This window comes from Archocentrus centrarchus, chromosome 24 (genome assembly GCF_007364275.1).
Source record: "Archocentrus centrarchus isolate MPI-CPG fArcCen1 chromosome 24, fArcCen1, whole genome shotgun sequence".
Taxonomy (NCBI): Eukaryota; Metazoa; Chordata; class Actinopteri; order Cichliformes; family Cichlidae; genus Archocentrus; species Archocentrus centrarchus.
In genome coordinates, this window is record NC_044369.1 from 34,650,406 (window position 1) to 34,663,780 (window position 13,375).

Genomic DNA, 13,375 nt, shown 5'->3' on the forward strand with positions numbered 1-13,375 from the left:
ATTCTTCAATTTTGTGTCTTACGTTAAAAACACGTTCATGCCTTACCTTAGTTAAGGTAAAAACCTTGAGTTGTGTGTGATAATCACTGAAATCTGCTTTTAAATTCTATTTTTGGCAAGTTAGTTTCATTACAGGTCCTACTACTTATTCATACTTTGCATTAGGGCTGCAATGATTCCTCGAGTAACTCGAATATTTCGACTATAAAAAAATCCTCAACACAAATTTGTTGCTTCAATGCTTGGTTCAAACTCTGCAGCTCAGGCGTCTCTGTAAGCAGAGCGTTTCACCCACATTAGCAGCATTAAAGTTCTCTGTTGAGATTTCCATCATTTGGAAAGAACAACCTTTTAACACGAGTGGATCATCGCTGACACGTTTTCCCACATCTGCACTGCTCTCTGCTATGTGTGTTGTGCTGGCTGTGATGTGAATTTCAGCTGTTATTTTTTTCTTTACTTCAGCTGTTACCTCCCAGAACAGGGATATGCATTTTACATAAACACATATAATACTTTGTACATGTGTTAACACTGCTGTGTCTTTCCTGCATCTCTGCTGCCACACTGTTACAGCCAGTTCTGTCTTAATACTTTTAGTTTTAGTTTAGTTAATGCCCCTTAATGGCAGGTAGTTTTGTGAGAGCATCAGAAAAAATGTATCTTCATGTCTGTGCCATTCAGAAAAAGCTCAGACATTAAAACTATGGTGAAAGTTGTTAGTCTTTTTGATGGAACAATGTCAATATCACATCAGCTTTCTTTGTCATGAACTTTTGATGGGAAGGTGAAAAACAGGTGATACTGAATAAATTTCTAGGTGATTCACTGCAAGACAGGAGACGAGACACCAATTTGTCTTACGTTGTTACTCTGAATGCTCTAATCTGTTAACAGGTTCCCGAATGAAACCCAGCATGTTCTACTTCTGCCAAGCCAATGCAGCTAGCTGAACCAAGCATTAGATTTTTTAAAATTACTCACATTATTAGTACTTGTACTTTTTTTTTTGTCCTCCTTGCTTCATATGATTTGGATGCGGTGCAAAGAGTGCAAGTTTCCCCACCCCAGTCAAGATGTGCTCTTAAAGCATTACAGAGAAAATTCTGCTCACTTCTGTGCCTGTATACAGACTGCATTTGCACTTTCAGGACAACTGGTGTGTTAAAATCCCACATTTTAAGAGTCTATAAACAGACTGGTAAACAAGTCACATTTTTTTTGATAATTGTCTGAATTTAAAGACCTGTGTGGCAGCAAAGTACATAGCATAATTTTTGATTCAGTTTGAGGACCCTGATTTTGGAAATGAACTTTGTAATTTAACAGGCATTCAAAGCTTCCTCAAGAAAGAGCTGTACTGAGGATTCTGCAGAAATCATCAGGTCAGCCTGAAGAAACAGCTTCTAAGTCTTCAATCTCTTCTATCTCAGTATATCTTCATCTCCATCCACCAGCACAAACCAAGGTTCATCAGCACAACTTATGCAGTGTGAGAATGCACAGCAGTGGCCATCAAGTCATGAAGAAGTGGCCAGGGTTGTTTTTTGAAGAACAGGCTGGTATTTATGAATTTGTTAACTACATATTTTGTTAGATTAGCTGCAATCTTCAATTCCAGCTTATTAATTAATCAAAGACCCAGACAAAGTTTTCATTCTTTTGAAAGCCTGACTCTTAGTCTTGTCCATCCTAATTGGGAAAATCAAAAACCTGTTTTATTTGTTATTATCTGTCGTCCACCTGGTCCTTACTCAGAGTTTCTGTCTGATTTCTCAGACTTTTTATCTGATTTAGTGCTCAGTTCAGATAAAATCATTATAGTGGGTGATTTTAACATCCATGTAGATGCTGAGAATGACAGCCTCAACACTGCATTTAATCTATTGTTAGATTCAATTGGCTTCTCTCAAAATGTAAAGGAGCCCACCCACCACTTTAATCATACTCTGGATCTTGTCCTGAGATATGGCATAGAAACTGAAGACTTAACAGTATTCCCTGAAAGCCCCCTCCTGTCTGATCATTTCTTAGTAACATTTACATTTACTTTAATGGATTACACAGCAGTGGGGAATAAGTTTAATTACAGTAGAAGTCTTTCTGAAAGTGCTGTAACTAAGTTTAAGGATCTAATTCCTTCATTGTTATGCTCTTCAGTGCCATGTGCCAACACAGTGCAGAGCAGCTACCTAAACTCTGCTCCCAGTGAGGTCGATTATCTCGTCAATAGTTTTACATCCTCACTGCGTATAACTTTGGATACTGTGGCTCCTCTGAAAAGGAAAGCTTCAAATCAGAAGTGCCTGACTCCGTGGTATAATTCACAAACGCACAGCTTAAAGCAGATAACCCGAAAGCTGGAGAGGGAATGGCGTCTCACTAAATTAGAAGATGCTCATTTAGCCTGGAAAAAGAGTTTGTTGCTCTATAAAAAAGCCCTCCGTAAAGCTAGGACATCTTACTACTCATCATTAATTGAAGAAAATAAGAACAACCCCAGGTTTGTTTTCAGCACTGTAGCCAGGCTGACAAAGAGTCAGAGCTCTGTAGTATTCCTTTCACTTTAACTAGTAGTGACTTCATGGATTTCTTTACAAATAAAATTTTAGACATTAGAGAAAAAATTATTCATAACCATCTCAAAGATTATTCTTCATGTTCGGCTGCTTTCAGCACTGCTGGTATTTGTTTTGACTCTTTTGCTCCAGTTGATCTTTCAGAGTTAACTTCAATAGTTACTTCCTCCAAACCAGCAACATGTTTGTTAGATCCCATTCCTACTAGACTGTTCAAAGAAGTCTTTCCAATTATTGATGCTTCAATCTTAAAAATGATCAATCAGTCTTTATTAGTTGGCTATGTACCACAGACCTTCAAGGTGGCTGTAATTAAACCTCTACTTAAAAAGCCATCACTGACCCAGCTGTCTTAGCTAATTATAGGCCAATCTCCAACCTTCCTTTTCTCTCAAAGATTCTTGAAAGAGTAGTTGTAAAACAGCTAACTGATCATCTGCAGAGGAACGGTTTATTTGAAGAGTTTCAGTCAGGTTTCAGAATTCATCACAGTACAGAAACAGCATTAGTGAAGGTTACAAATGATCTTCTTACAGCCTCTGACAGTGGACTCATCTCTGTTCTTGTCCTGTTGGACCTCAGTGCAGCTTTTGATACTGTTGACCAGAACATTTTATTACAGAGATTAGAGCTTGCTATAGGTATTAAAGGTACTGCACTGCAGTGGTTTGAATCATATTTATCTCATAGACTCCAATTTGTTCATGTTAATGGGGAGTCTTCTTCAGACAGTAAGGTTAATTATGGAGTTCCACAGGGTTCTGTGCTAGGACCAATTTTATTTAAATTATACATGCTTCCCTTAGGCAGTATTATTAGAAAGCACTGCATCAATTTTCATTGTTATGCAGATGATACTCAGCTTTACCTATCAATGAAGCCAGATGACACACATCAATTAGTTAAACTGCAGGAATGTCTTAAAGACATTAAGGCCTGGATGACCTCTAATTTCCTGCTTCTAAATTCAGATAAAACTGAAATTCTTGTTCTCGGCCCCACAAATCTTAGAAACATGGTGTCAAACCAGATACTTACTCTGGATGGCATTACTTTGGCCTCCAGTAACACTGTGAGAAATCTTGGAGTCATTTTTGACCAGGATATGTCCTTCAATGCACATATTAAACAAATATGTAGGACCGCTTTTTTGCATTTGCGCAATATTTCTAAAATTAGAAACATCCTTTCTCAGAGTGATGCTGAAAAGCTCATTCATGCATTTATTACTTCTAGGCTGGATTATTGTAATTCATTATTATCAGGCTGTCCTAAAAGCTTTCTGAAAAGCCTTCAGCTGATCCAAAATGCTGCAGCTAGAGTACTGACAGGGACTAGAAAGAGAGAGCAGATTTCTCCCATATTGGCTTCTCTTCATTGGCTCCCTGTTAAATCTAGAATAGAATTTAAAATCCTTCTCCTCACCTACAAGGTCTTGAATAATCAGGCACCATCTTATCTCAAAGACCTCATAGTACCATATCACCCCAATAGAGCACTTCGCTCTCAGACTGCTGGCTTACTTGTGGTTCCTAGGATACTTAAGAGTAGAATGGGAGGCAGAGCCTTCAGCTTTCAGGCACCTCTTCTGTGGAACCAGCTCCCAGCTTGGATTCAGGAGACAGACACCCTCTCTATTTTTAAGATTAGGCTTAAAACTTTCCTTTATGATAAAGCTTATAGTTAGGGCTGGATCAGGTGACCCTGAACCCTCCCTTAGTTATGCTGCTATAGGCCTAGTCTGCTGGGGGGTTCACATAATGCACTGTTTCTCATTCACCTTATTTACTTTGTTTATACTCCACTCTGCATTTAATCATTAATTGATATTAATCTCTGGATCTCTTCCACAGCATGTCTTTCTCTCCCCTCAGCCCAACCGGTCGCGGCAGATGACTGCCCCTCCCTGAGCCTGGTTCTGCTGCAGGTTTCTTCCTGTTAAAGGGAGTTTTTCCTTTCCACTGTCACCAAGTGCTGCTCATAGGGGGTCGTTTTGACTGTTGGGTTTTCTCTGTATTATTGTAGGGTCTTTACCCACAATACAAAGCGCCTTGAGGCGACAGTTTGTTGTGATTTGGCGCTATATAAATAAAATTGAATTGAATTGAATTAAATGTGAGGCTTGAATCAATTCTTCATATTCTTTTTGCCACAGCATTGAGCATGAATCACCTCTTTTACATATTTGCAGAGTTCTTCAGAATGACTTGAGCAGAACTGAAGAAGACTTTCCTGTCATCACTGGATGCACACTCATCACAGCTTATCAGGCTATACTGATCACGCTGTGGAACACTCGGAAAGGACATCAGGATCCTTCTAGACAAATTTGATCAACAGGTAATCGTTAAGTAGGGGATAAATGTGGTATAGCCGGGGTCCTCTAATAGATTAGATGTGCAACTACAGACTTATATGGGAGAGACTAGGATAGTGGATTCTAACAGATTTTCTTTAGTGACCAACTTTTGCATTAAGTTATAAAGTAATTTGAAAAGTTTCAGTTATTATTATTTTTTTTACCTCATTGCTTGATTAAAGTACAGCTGATTTATCTAGTGCTGATCCTGCACTTGAGATGTATTATAATTTTTTTATCTACCTTTTATTACTACTACATAGTGTCTTACCTTTTCATATGCTATGAAAGAAGTTACTTTTTTTCCTATTCACTTTATATAGCAGAACCTTAGTGAATGATGCTGGATTGGATGGCTAAAAAATTGATTATAAGGATGTGTACTGACCCTGTGCTGTCTACCATTTTAATGTTTGTTATTAATAGAACTTATAGAGATGGTAATTTTGTTTTACAGAAAATGCTTTCAAATTTTGATATTAAAAAGTCTCTGTTTGAAAACTTCTTTGCTGTCTTTTGATTTCTACAAGATTTTCTACAAGACTGCACAGTTTTTAGTTGGTTAAAAAGGAGGCAACACTGCAAAATATTTTTGAGTATACTCAACTAACGGACAGTTAAGCTAAACTAACTAAACATTTTAAGTTCAAAGTAAGAATCTCTCAACTAAGAATATGCACTGCTGTCACTACATGTTTTCAATTTAAATGAAGTTTCCAGTTTGGTCAAATGTAGTAATTTAAATATATTTGACTTAAGTACATGAGTAGCTCTGAATAGCAATCTTAAGTTTGAAAAACACAAGATAACACAATGACTGAACTTCCCAACTCAAGTTGACACAATTCATTAGCCCTTAGTTGAGTAAACTCAAAAAAGTTTTGCAGCTGGTTGCTTTACTTTTTTAAGTTGACTCAACTTTTCTTTTTTTACAGTGTGCTGAGACCGGCTCAGCTCCGCTGGCCTTAACGAACCGGCAGGTGAAGACAGGTGTGATCAGCCCCTTGTGTTTGCTTTCATTCAGTTCTGTTACTTTCACCTAAGTTTTAGTCTGAGTGATGATGGGCTGGTATTTGTCAGTTTAAGGGAACAGTGCCAACATAAGCAGCAAGAACTCTCCTATTATTATTATTATTATTATTATTATTATTATTATGAATCTTCGCCACATTCTCTCACCTGCAGGACCACCAGACTGGGTCTGAACCCTGAAAACTGGCTTGCCATCTTCTCCACCTCCTTCTTCAGTCTCTCTCTCACCATCCTGCACACACAGATGCAAGGTCAGGGTCAAAGGTCAAACGGTTAAGAGCAGGTGACCTGTGGTGTTTGGTTCCGGTTCAAGTCCCCCCTCCCCTGTTTGGGTGCTCCAACATGATAGTAAAGAAGCGTGTTTGACAGGAAACGGCTCTGAGCACCTGAAACGTGTTCAGTGTGACCTTCGCCTCACTTCAGCCGGCGGCTGAGGAGCCTGTGAGTGACTCAGAGTGGGCTCAGCACTCAGTTTTGTGATGGTTTGTGTGATGGTGCTGTGAACCCCCACCTGTGTCACCCATTTGTTTTTTTGGCATAGTGGCTTTATTGGCAGTTATTGAGTGACAGGAAATGGGAGAAAGACACAGAGGAAGACACGAGGACAAATTGACAACAAGCCGGGACTCGAGCTCGTGCCACCCTCACTGCAAAGCGGCATATGCATGTGGCTGCCTGCTCCACCCGTAGCTGCCCGGGTGCCCCACTGCGTCGCCCTTTGAGAGCTTCTACAGTTCTGCAGGACTCTGATTGCTCTGATCAGCCGTCTCGAAGCTCTCAGATATGGATTGTCAGTTTTTCTGTGTTTGTTCAGCAGGAACTGATTGCAGCACACTTGGACAGAAGACACTTCCAGGCTTACATGAGTTTATAATAGTTCCACTTTACTTGTTGTTTGCGCTGCAAATACAGAAACACAAGCTTCAGTTCAGTGGGGGGGGTTAAAGTATATTCATGTGTCCAGTCATACTCTGGGTCCCACATGATGATACGTGTGCTTCCTGGTTTGGTTTGTGGTTGCCTGGGTGATCTCAGACTTACTTGGAGGTTTTGTTCCCAGAGATGATCGTTGCTATGGAGCGCCAGCTTCCTTGGCAACCAGTGGCCCCGAGACGGAGCGAGTGGGCGGCCCAGGACAACATGACTGAAAGAGAGAGAGAGAGAGAGCATCAGCTGCCTGAACCAGGTTAGGAAAGATAAACTATTATCTCCTTATGTTACAATATGGACTGAAACACCTGGAACATCTGGAAACATCTGGGACACAGACACCAACGCTGATGGATCAATACTTTAAAATGAGCTTCATTATTTTCTGCTGTGAGCTCAGATTCTATTTTTCATTCATCAGATCAGCCTGAGAAGTACAAGTGGAACAGGATGATGGATGGATGATGGATAGTAGGAACAGGAAATGTCATGTTTTACACTTTGAGGTCCAGCTCCAAGGTGGTTGAGCAGAACCATCTCAAATTTCCTCTGGAAAGCTTTAAGGAGTTGGTCTTACTTTGTTTTCAAAACTGCGAGTTTTCGCCGAAGGGCGTGACCCTGGCAGCATCTCACATTATGATGTTTCGTCATGAAGAAAAAAATTGCTGTAACTCAGAGCTACATTGCCCAGTCTGCACCAAACCTCCGTGGTTTGATAAGAAATCAGGAATAAAGACAGTTTGCCATGCAGCCTCAGTTCAGTCTGCAACACCCCAAAGAATTTCTATGAGCCGCAGACAGCATCGGCTCCTATTATCAGCAAACCTTCCCCCAGTCTTTGTAGCATCGAGGGTAAGCTTTGCCCTGTCACACCATGGTGAAGAAGTGGCCCGTGCTCTTCCTCTCTATCAGGATCACTAAAATGTCTGTTAGGAAAAGTGCAGTAGCTGATGTGTGGAGATGAAACCGAACCCTGAGGAAGCCTGTGCTCGTTCAGCTCGTCTCAACCTCTGACCTGCTGAGAAAATCAGTGATCCAGAAAAGTGAAGTTCTGTCTGCAGTTTCTGTTAAATCAGGCTGAAAGCCGTCCACAAATACAGCTGTCTCTGTGGGTTTTCCAGGTGAGGGTGTAGCACATGCAACAAAAGAGCATCACCTCCCACCCCCTGAGGGTTGGTAGGTTAATTGCAGGGGTCTGTAAGATGAAGCCATAAAGAATGATCCAGTGTGTCCTCTGGTACAGGAAGTAATACTGTAAAGGAAGTTCTGATGATTCAGAGAATTCAACCAGCTCTGAGACTGCAGGAGGTTGGAGACCTTCTCCAGACTCTTTGAAGTCTTCTATCCTGTGACTGAGAAGCCTTTTAGTTGGAGTCTGCTGGTTTGTGCTGAGCAAACAAAGCTCAAACCGGACGTGACCCAACAGACAATCATCAGCTGACAGCACGACAGCTCATCAAGGCCAATACACACATAAAACACAACCCGGCTGGGACAGGAAATGTGCAAAATCAAAGGCAAAGAGACACAAAATGACACACAACAGATGACTCAGATGGACACAAAGCAACCAGGCCTGGTTCAGGTGCAGGGAGCCCCAGGGTGGAGCCATTTCCTCCCAGTTACTGCAGTGTACGTTATTCCCACAAGCTGGGACTCTGTTTCACTCCACATGCACAAATCCTTCCCTTCCTCCTCTCTGTGTGTTTCCAAACTTTCATGAAGCATGAAAGTTTGTATGTGTGAATCAGAGGAAGTGTCCACAGCTTTAAAGGTTTCCTTCAGGTTCTCAAACAGCTTTGTTTCAAACCTCCACATCAGCATGGAACTGGTTTCCTGAACTTGTCCCTACTTGATGCCTCACAGAGGAGTTACAAAGCTCTGCTCCTATAAATAAACCAGGTCACGTGTTAATGATTAAAAGCGCTCTGCAGAGAAGAATCAAACTGCAGCTGCACCCAGCACAGACTACTCTGCAGATTCACCACGTTCACCAGCAGCTGGAAGCTTTCCATGATTTCTGAGTACTGGAAACTTCAGGAAAGCTACTGAAAGTTGCACAAAGTCAAGCTGAAGAAGCAAAAAGAAGGCCTGAAAGATACAAAGAGCCACAGCTTCTTACCTGAAGGGACAAACAGCTGCAGCAGATGTTTCCGTCTATGTGGGTGCTTCTGTCATGTATGGAAGCCGAGCAGTGACAAAAATACTGCAACGTAATGACCATGAACCTGAAGAGGAAGAAGAGGCAGCCGCAGCTATTCACACACTTCATGGAGAGTTAATTATTGACCTCACAGGTGACTGACCAGACTGAGCTGGGCAAAAGTTTGTGGACAGCTGGAAACTGTCAGCTCTGTGTCCAGGAATACGTTTTATATATATATATATATATATATATATATATATATATATATATATATATGTGTGTGTGTGTGTGTGTGTGTTAATGAAACTATACACATATGCATGTTAGATTTCAGGTGTGTCTGTATACTGTGTGTTTTGTGCATTTTGTCTGTTAAATACACTAAAAATAAGTAGTTTTGACACTAATGGGCTTCCATACATGTAAACTGGGTGTGTGTGTTTGTCAGAGCTGTTCCTGCTCAGAACTGACTCAAACCAGGAGAACCAGACTGATACTGGGATAGGGGGTCAAAGGTGAAACTGCAGGAAGCTGGAGGACCAATCAGATTCCAGGTGATAGTGGAGGAGCAGGAGGAGGGACTTAGTTTTTCTTCACATAGAGCCAATCCACTGGATTTTCCTGAATTCTTCTGAGACGCAGGGTGGCTCTAAGGACACAGTGTTCTAGTGCATCCTGGGAAATGTAGGCTACAGTAAAAGTGAAGAAAGCCTCACTGGAGCTGCAGAGAGGCTCGGCATCAGATTCTGGTTTTAGGGCCAAAGAGCCACAATGTTTAAGTAGAAAATGTAATTAGGGAAACAGGAAAACATGTAAATACACAAACAGCCTGTTTCCCTCTAAAAGCACCACCTCCATCACTGCAGGAGAATGCAGAGGCACCGTGGAGGTGCCTCTTCAGGAGCTCCGCACCGCCCTCGGGTCAGAGACGCTGCCGGGCTTCATCATCCACCCACTTCCCCCACCCTAAGATTACATTACCTTATTTTTCTTTTATTTATTTATTTTTTTAATGTTTTATCTGTGTATAATTGTCTTAATTAAAAACAGTCTCTGGAGCTTGAAAAATGTAATTTTTAATTGTAATTTTATTGTAATTTAAAAATTAATTAATGTAATTTAATTCATTAAAAACATGTATTTTTTCATAATTTGGGATATTTTGGGGACTTGTCAGAGGGCTGGAACGGATTAAATCTATTTCCGTTATTTCAAATGGGGAAAATTTGTTTGAGATACAAGCTGCTCTACTTACGAGCTCAGCTCTGCACTCTAAAAAGTGTGACTGGGCTAAATTAATATTTACAAAATAAATATTAGTAGTTTTTTCATAAAAAAATGACTGTGTGTAGTTTGGTATATTATTATGTTGATTTAATGATCTTTTAATTATTTATTAATTGAATTTTACTTAGTATTCAAAAAATACTTTCAGCTCAAAATTATTGAGTAGAATTTAATTACATTTTATCAGTAAGTTCAACAACGTCAAATAATTAGTAAATTCTACCCAATGGGAACTCTTTGCTTTTAACTGCCGTACACTTCCGCCCCAGCCAGAAACTGCTCCACACGACCGTTGGTTGAAGTGTGTTACTGCCCGTGGAATGCAATTTTATTCAAGGTAAGAGGCTTCAAAAGTAACACTTTAAGTCTATGTTGTTCAACCAGTTGGATATTGTATTACTTTACCGTGAGTAACCTCACAAGTTTACTGGCAGTATGTTCTATTTAGTCCAGTTTATCGTAATTCAGAGTCGTAGCTTCCATGCCTCCCCACCTCAACAAGCTAGCTAAAAAGTGAGCGCGAAGGCACACAAGAAATGTCCTCAATCCCTATTTATTCCGTGTTATCAAACTCTTGATGATTGGTTGTGCTGAAATTTTATCACACTAACGCCGTTAACGTGAGAGGTTAGTAACTAGGCTCCTAATACTGAGTCGGGCGAATTGTGCGCATTATAATAAACCGCGCAGACTCTGCTGTTCGCGGTCATTTGAGATATAGAGATCATAGTCGAATTATCTACTTTTCCCCCAGCAAATTCCCACACTTTGTGTCAGTTTGGAGAAGGAGAGTGGGCCCAGGGCGCCCTAATTGGGCACTTGGTGCCTTTCTACTCCACCAGGGCACCTAGCTCACACACCTGTTAGTGTGGGAAAGTTGCATGGCGGACAGTCGCAAGGACGCACAGACAGCTTGGTATCAGCTCGGTGCTGCATAAAGCATGCTTCAGGTGTTTTGAATAACAAATATTTACAGGTTCATCATTTGTCTTATAGATCCAGGATGAGTTTCACCAAATTACAACAGTGCATCTGGAATCAAAGTTCATGTCCAGGCTGGAAGAATACTCTCCTAGGCTTCTGAACCTTTTCCACTCAAAGGGTGGGGCCATCGGATTAAGGTTGTGGACTGTCCTACTGAAGGTAACCATAAGTTTGGCCATATAATGTTTTATTTATGTTTGCATCAAATCTTTAAGAGAAAATGTTAGCCTGTGGTGTCTATAAAATGTTAAATAAGTGGATACTTTTGTAATTCCAGCAGTTTGTATGCACTTAATAGTAACCAAATTAGACATTGTTCATCACACCTTTTCAAAAATGTGACCATTTAATTGGTTCATGCAAAATATTTTCATCTTTACGTACAGAAATTAAATAGTGTGCCCTATATACACTATATTGCCAAAAGTATTGGGTGATACCACAAAATCAATGATTTTAAGTGATAAACATGACATTTGAAATGTATTGGTTTTATGGAAGGACTGGTTACCTTCTGGAGTGATTGCTGGTCTGCTGAAACCTAAGTTTAGACAGTAAGTGATTCAAAAGACTTGCTGCTTTGGCACTGCATTATTAACAATGGTTTCTCTAAATCTAAGTGTCCTGTTAAAAACTGAACTATGATCTTCAGTAATATTAATTTGTCATTTTAGGCTCCTAGCAATCCTACTGTCAGCTTGACGTGAGACCTTGTCATCCAGTGTTTGATGTTGTACTTTGGGGAATCTGCAGTTCCGCTCTTTACAGAGTATTGTGTAAGTTAAAATGCATATATCCTTCTATCTCTGTTTTTTGACCATCATCTTTAGCTTTACAGTCTAAAATATATATTTTTTCCTATTGTAGGATGCAGATGAAGACCATGTGGCACAGAACCTTTCTGGACAAGCAATGAAGATCTACAGCATCAAAACTGATCCGTCAGAGGATAAAGAGGACATTGGTATTGCGATAGATGGAACAAAGGTCCTAGCTAACCTGGGCAACTTTCTAAGGGCTCGTGCCATGCTCAAGGTTGTGACTTATGCATTGACTCTTGTGTACCCCAAGGAGGTCAGGTACACTTTTGAAGCCTTTCAGAAACTCTTCCTCGAGCTGGATGGGTCAAAGCTTTCCCCAAAAGTACACAACCTCAAGAGCAAGTTACTGGCTACTTGAGGGCACAGAATTTTGTGCTGCATGTAAGTCTTCAGGACTTGTTCAGAAAAACAAATGTTATTGACATTGATTTGAAGGATATGATGTAATGCTTTTGACAATGACAAATGTTTTGAAAATGCAGAGCTTCTTGATTTGACTATGAGGACTTTGCCACCAGCTTAGGATCTATGGATATCAGTGACAGAATACAGTCCACTTTCACTTTAAACCACCTCACAGTTCCAATATGAAGATGGACAAAATTGTTTGACCTTCATCTGTTTTGTGCAACTCTTAATTTGTAAGCACTTGCTGTACAGATCTGACACTAAGAAGTCAACCTGTGCAATTGTTCTGCCTCAAATACAGGGTGTCTTTGTTTGCCTACAGAAATACTTTATCACTCTGGTTGTGGGCCTCAAAGTTCTTGCCACTCTTGAAAACCATTTGAAAACAAATCTTTTTTTCTGATGTAGTGTTTTTTGTTCACTGTCACATGTCTGAGTTTCAGTGTTGCATTTCGTAAAAAAGTCAGTTCTTCATACTTATTGAGGGGCTTGCTTTTGTGACTCTGCTGTGTACACCAGGGATACATAATTTTAATTTTAATTTTAATTTTAATAGAGGAATTTTGAATTGGCACAAATAACTTATTCACTTTGTACTTTTAAATTTTACACAAACATGGTTTAAGAAAATGATAAAAATGTGTATGTTAGCAAAATTACTTAAATAAATGTATACTTGCTGGTTTTGTATATTAAGTGATAATTTCTTAACTGACTTTCAATTAATTCTTGCAAAAAAGAAGGTATGATATTAAGTAGATTCAACAGAGAGATGTAAATAGATTTTAAGACGCGGTACTAGTTCAAAGAGAATTTGAACAATTAAGTA

The 13,375-nt window shown here is 40.0% G+C and overlaps 1 protein-coding gene and 1 long non-coding RNA gene across 3 annotated transcripts in view; one reads left to right on the forward strand and one right to left on the reverse strand.

Annotated features, from left to right (window-relative positions):
- The window catches only part of LOC115774202 (C-1-tetrahydrofolate synthase, cytoplasmic-like), a 29,683-nt gene extending 20,524 nt beyond the window's left edge, over positions 1-9,159 (reverse strand). For both annotated transcript variants that reach the window (XM_030721360.1, XM_030721359.1), the window contains exons 1-3: positions 9,023-9,159; positions 7,012-7,114; positions 6,118-6,202 (exon numbers count right to left, since the gene is read on the reverse strand). In XM_030721360.1, coding sequence (XP_030577220.1) covers positions 6,118-6,202; positions 7,012-7,112 — 186 coding nt within the window. In that variant the 5' untranslated portion in view covers positions 7,113-7,114; positions 9,023-9,159. The remainder of the gene's footprint in view (positions 1-6,117; positions 6,203-7,011; positions 7,115-9,022) is intronic.
- Positions 9,160-11,395: 2,236 nt separating this feature from the next.
- Positions 11,396-13,068, forward strand: LOC115774212 (uncharacterized). Its single transcript, XR_004019177.1, has 3 exons — positions 11,396-11,476; positions 11,992-12,093; positions 12,185-13,068. It is a non-coding gene; the product is annotated as an uncharacterized LOC115774212 (long non-coding RNA).
- Positions 13,069-13,375: the final 307 nt, after the last annotated feature.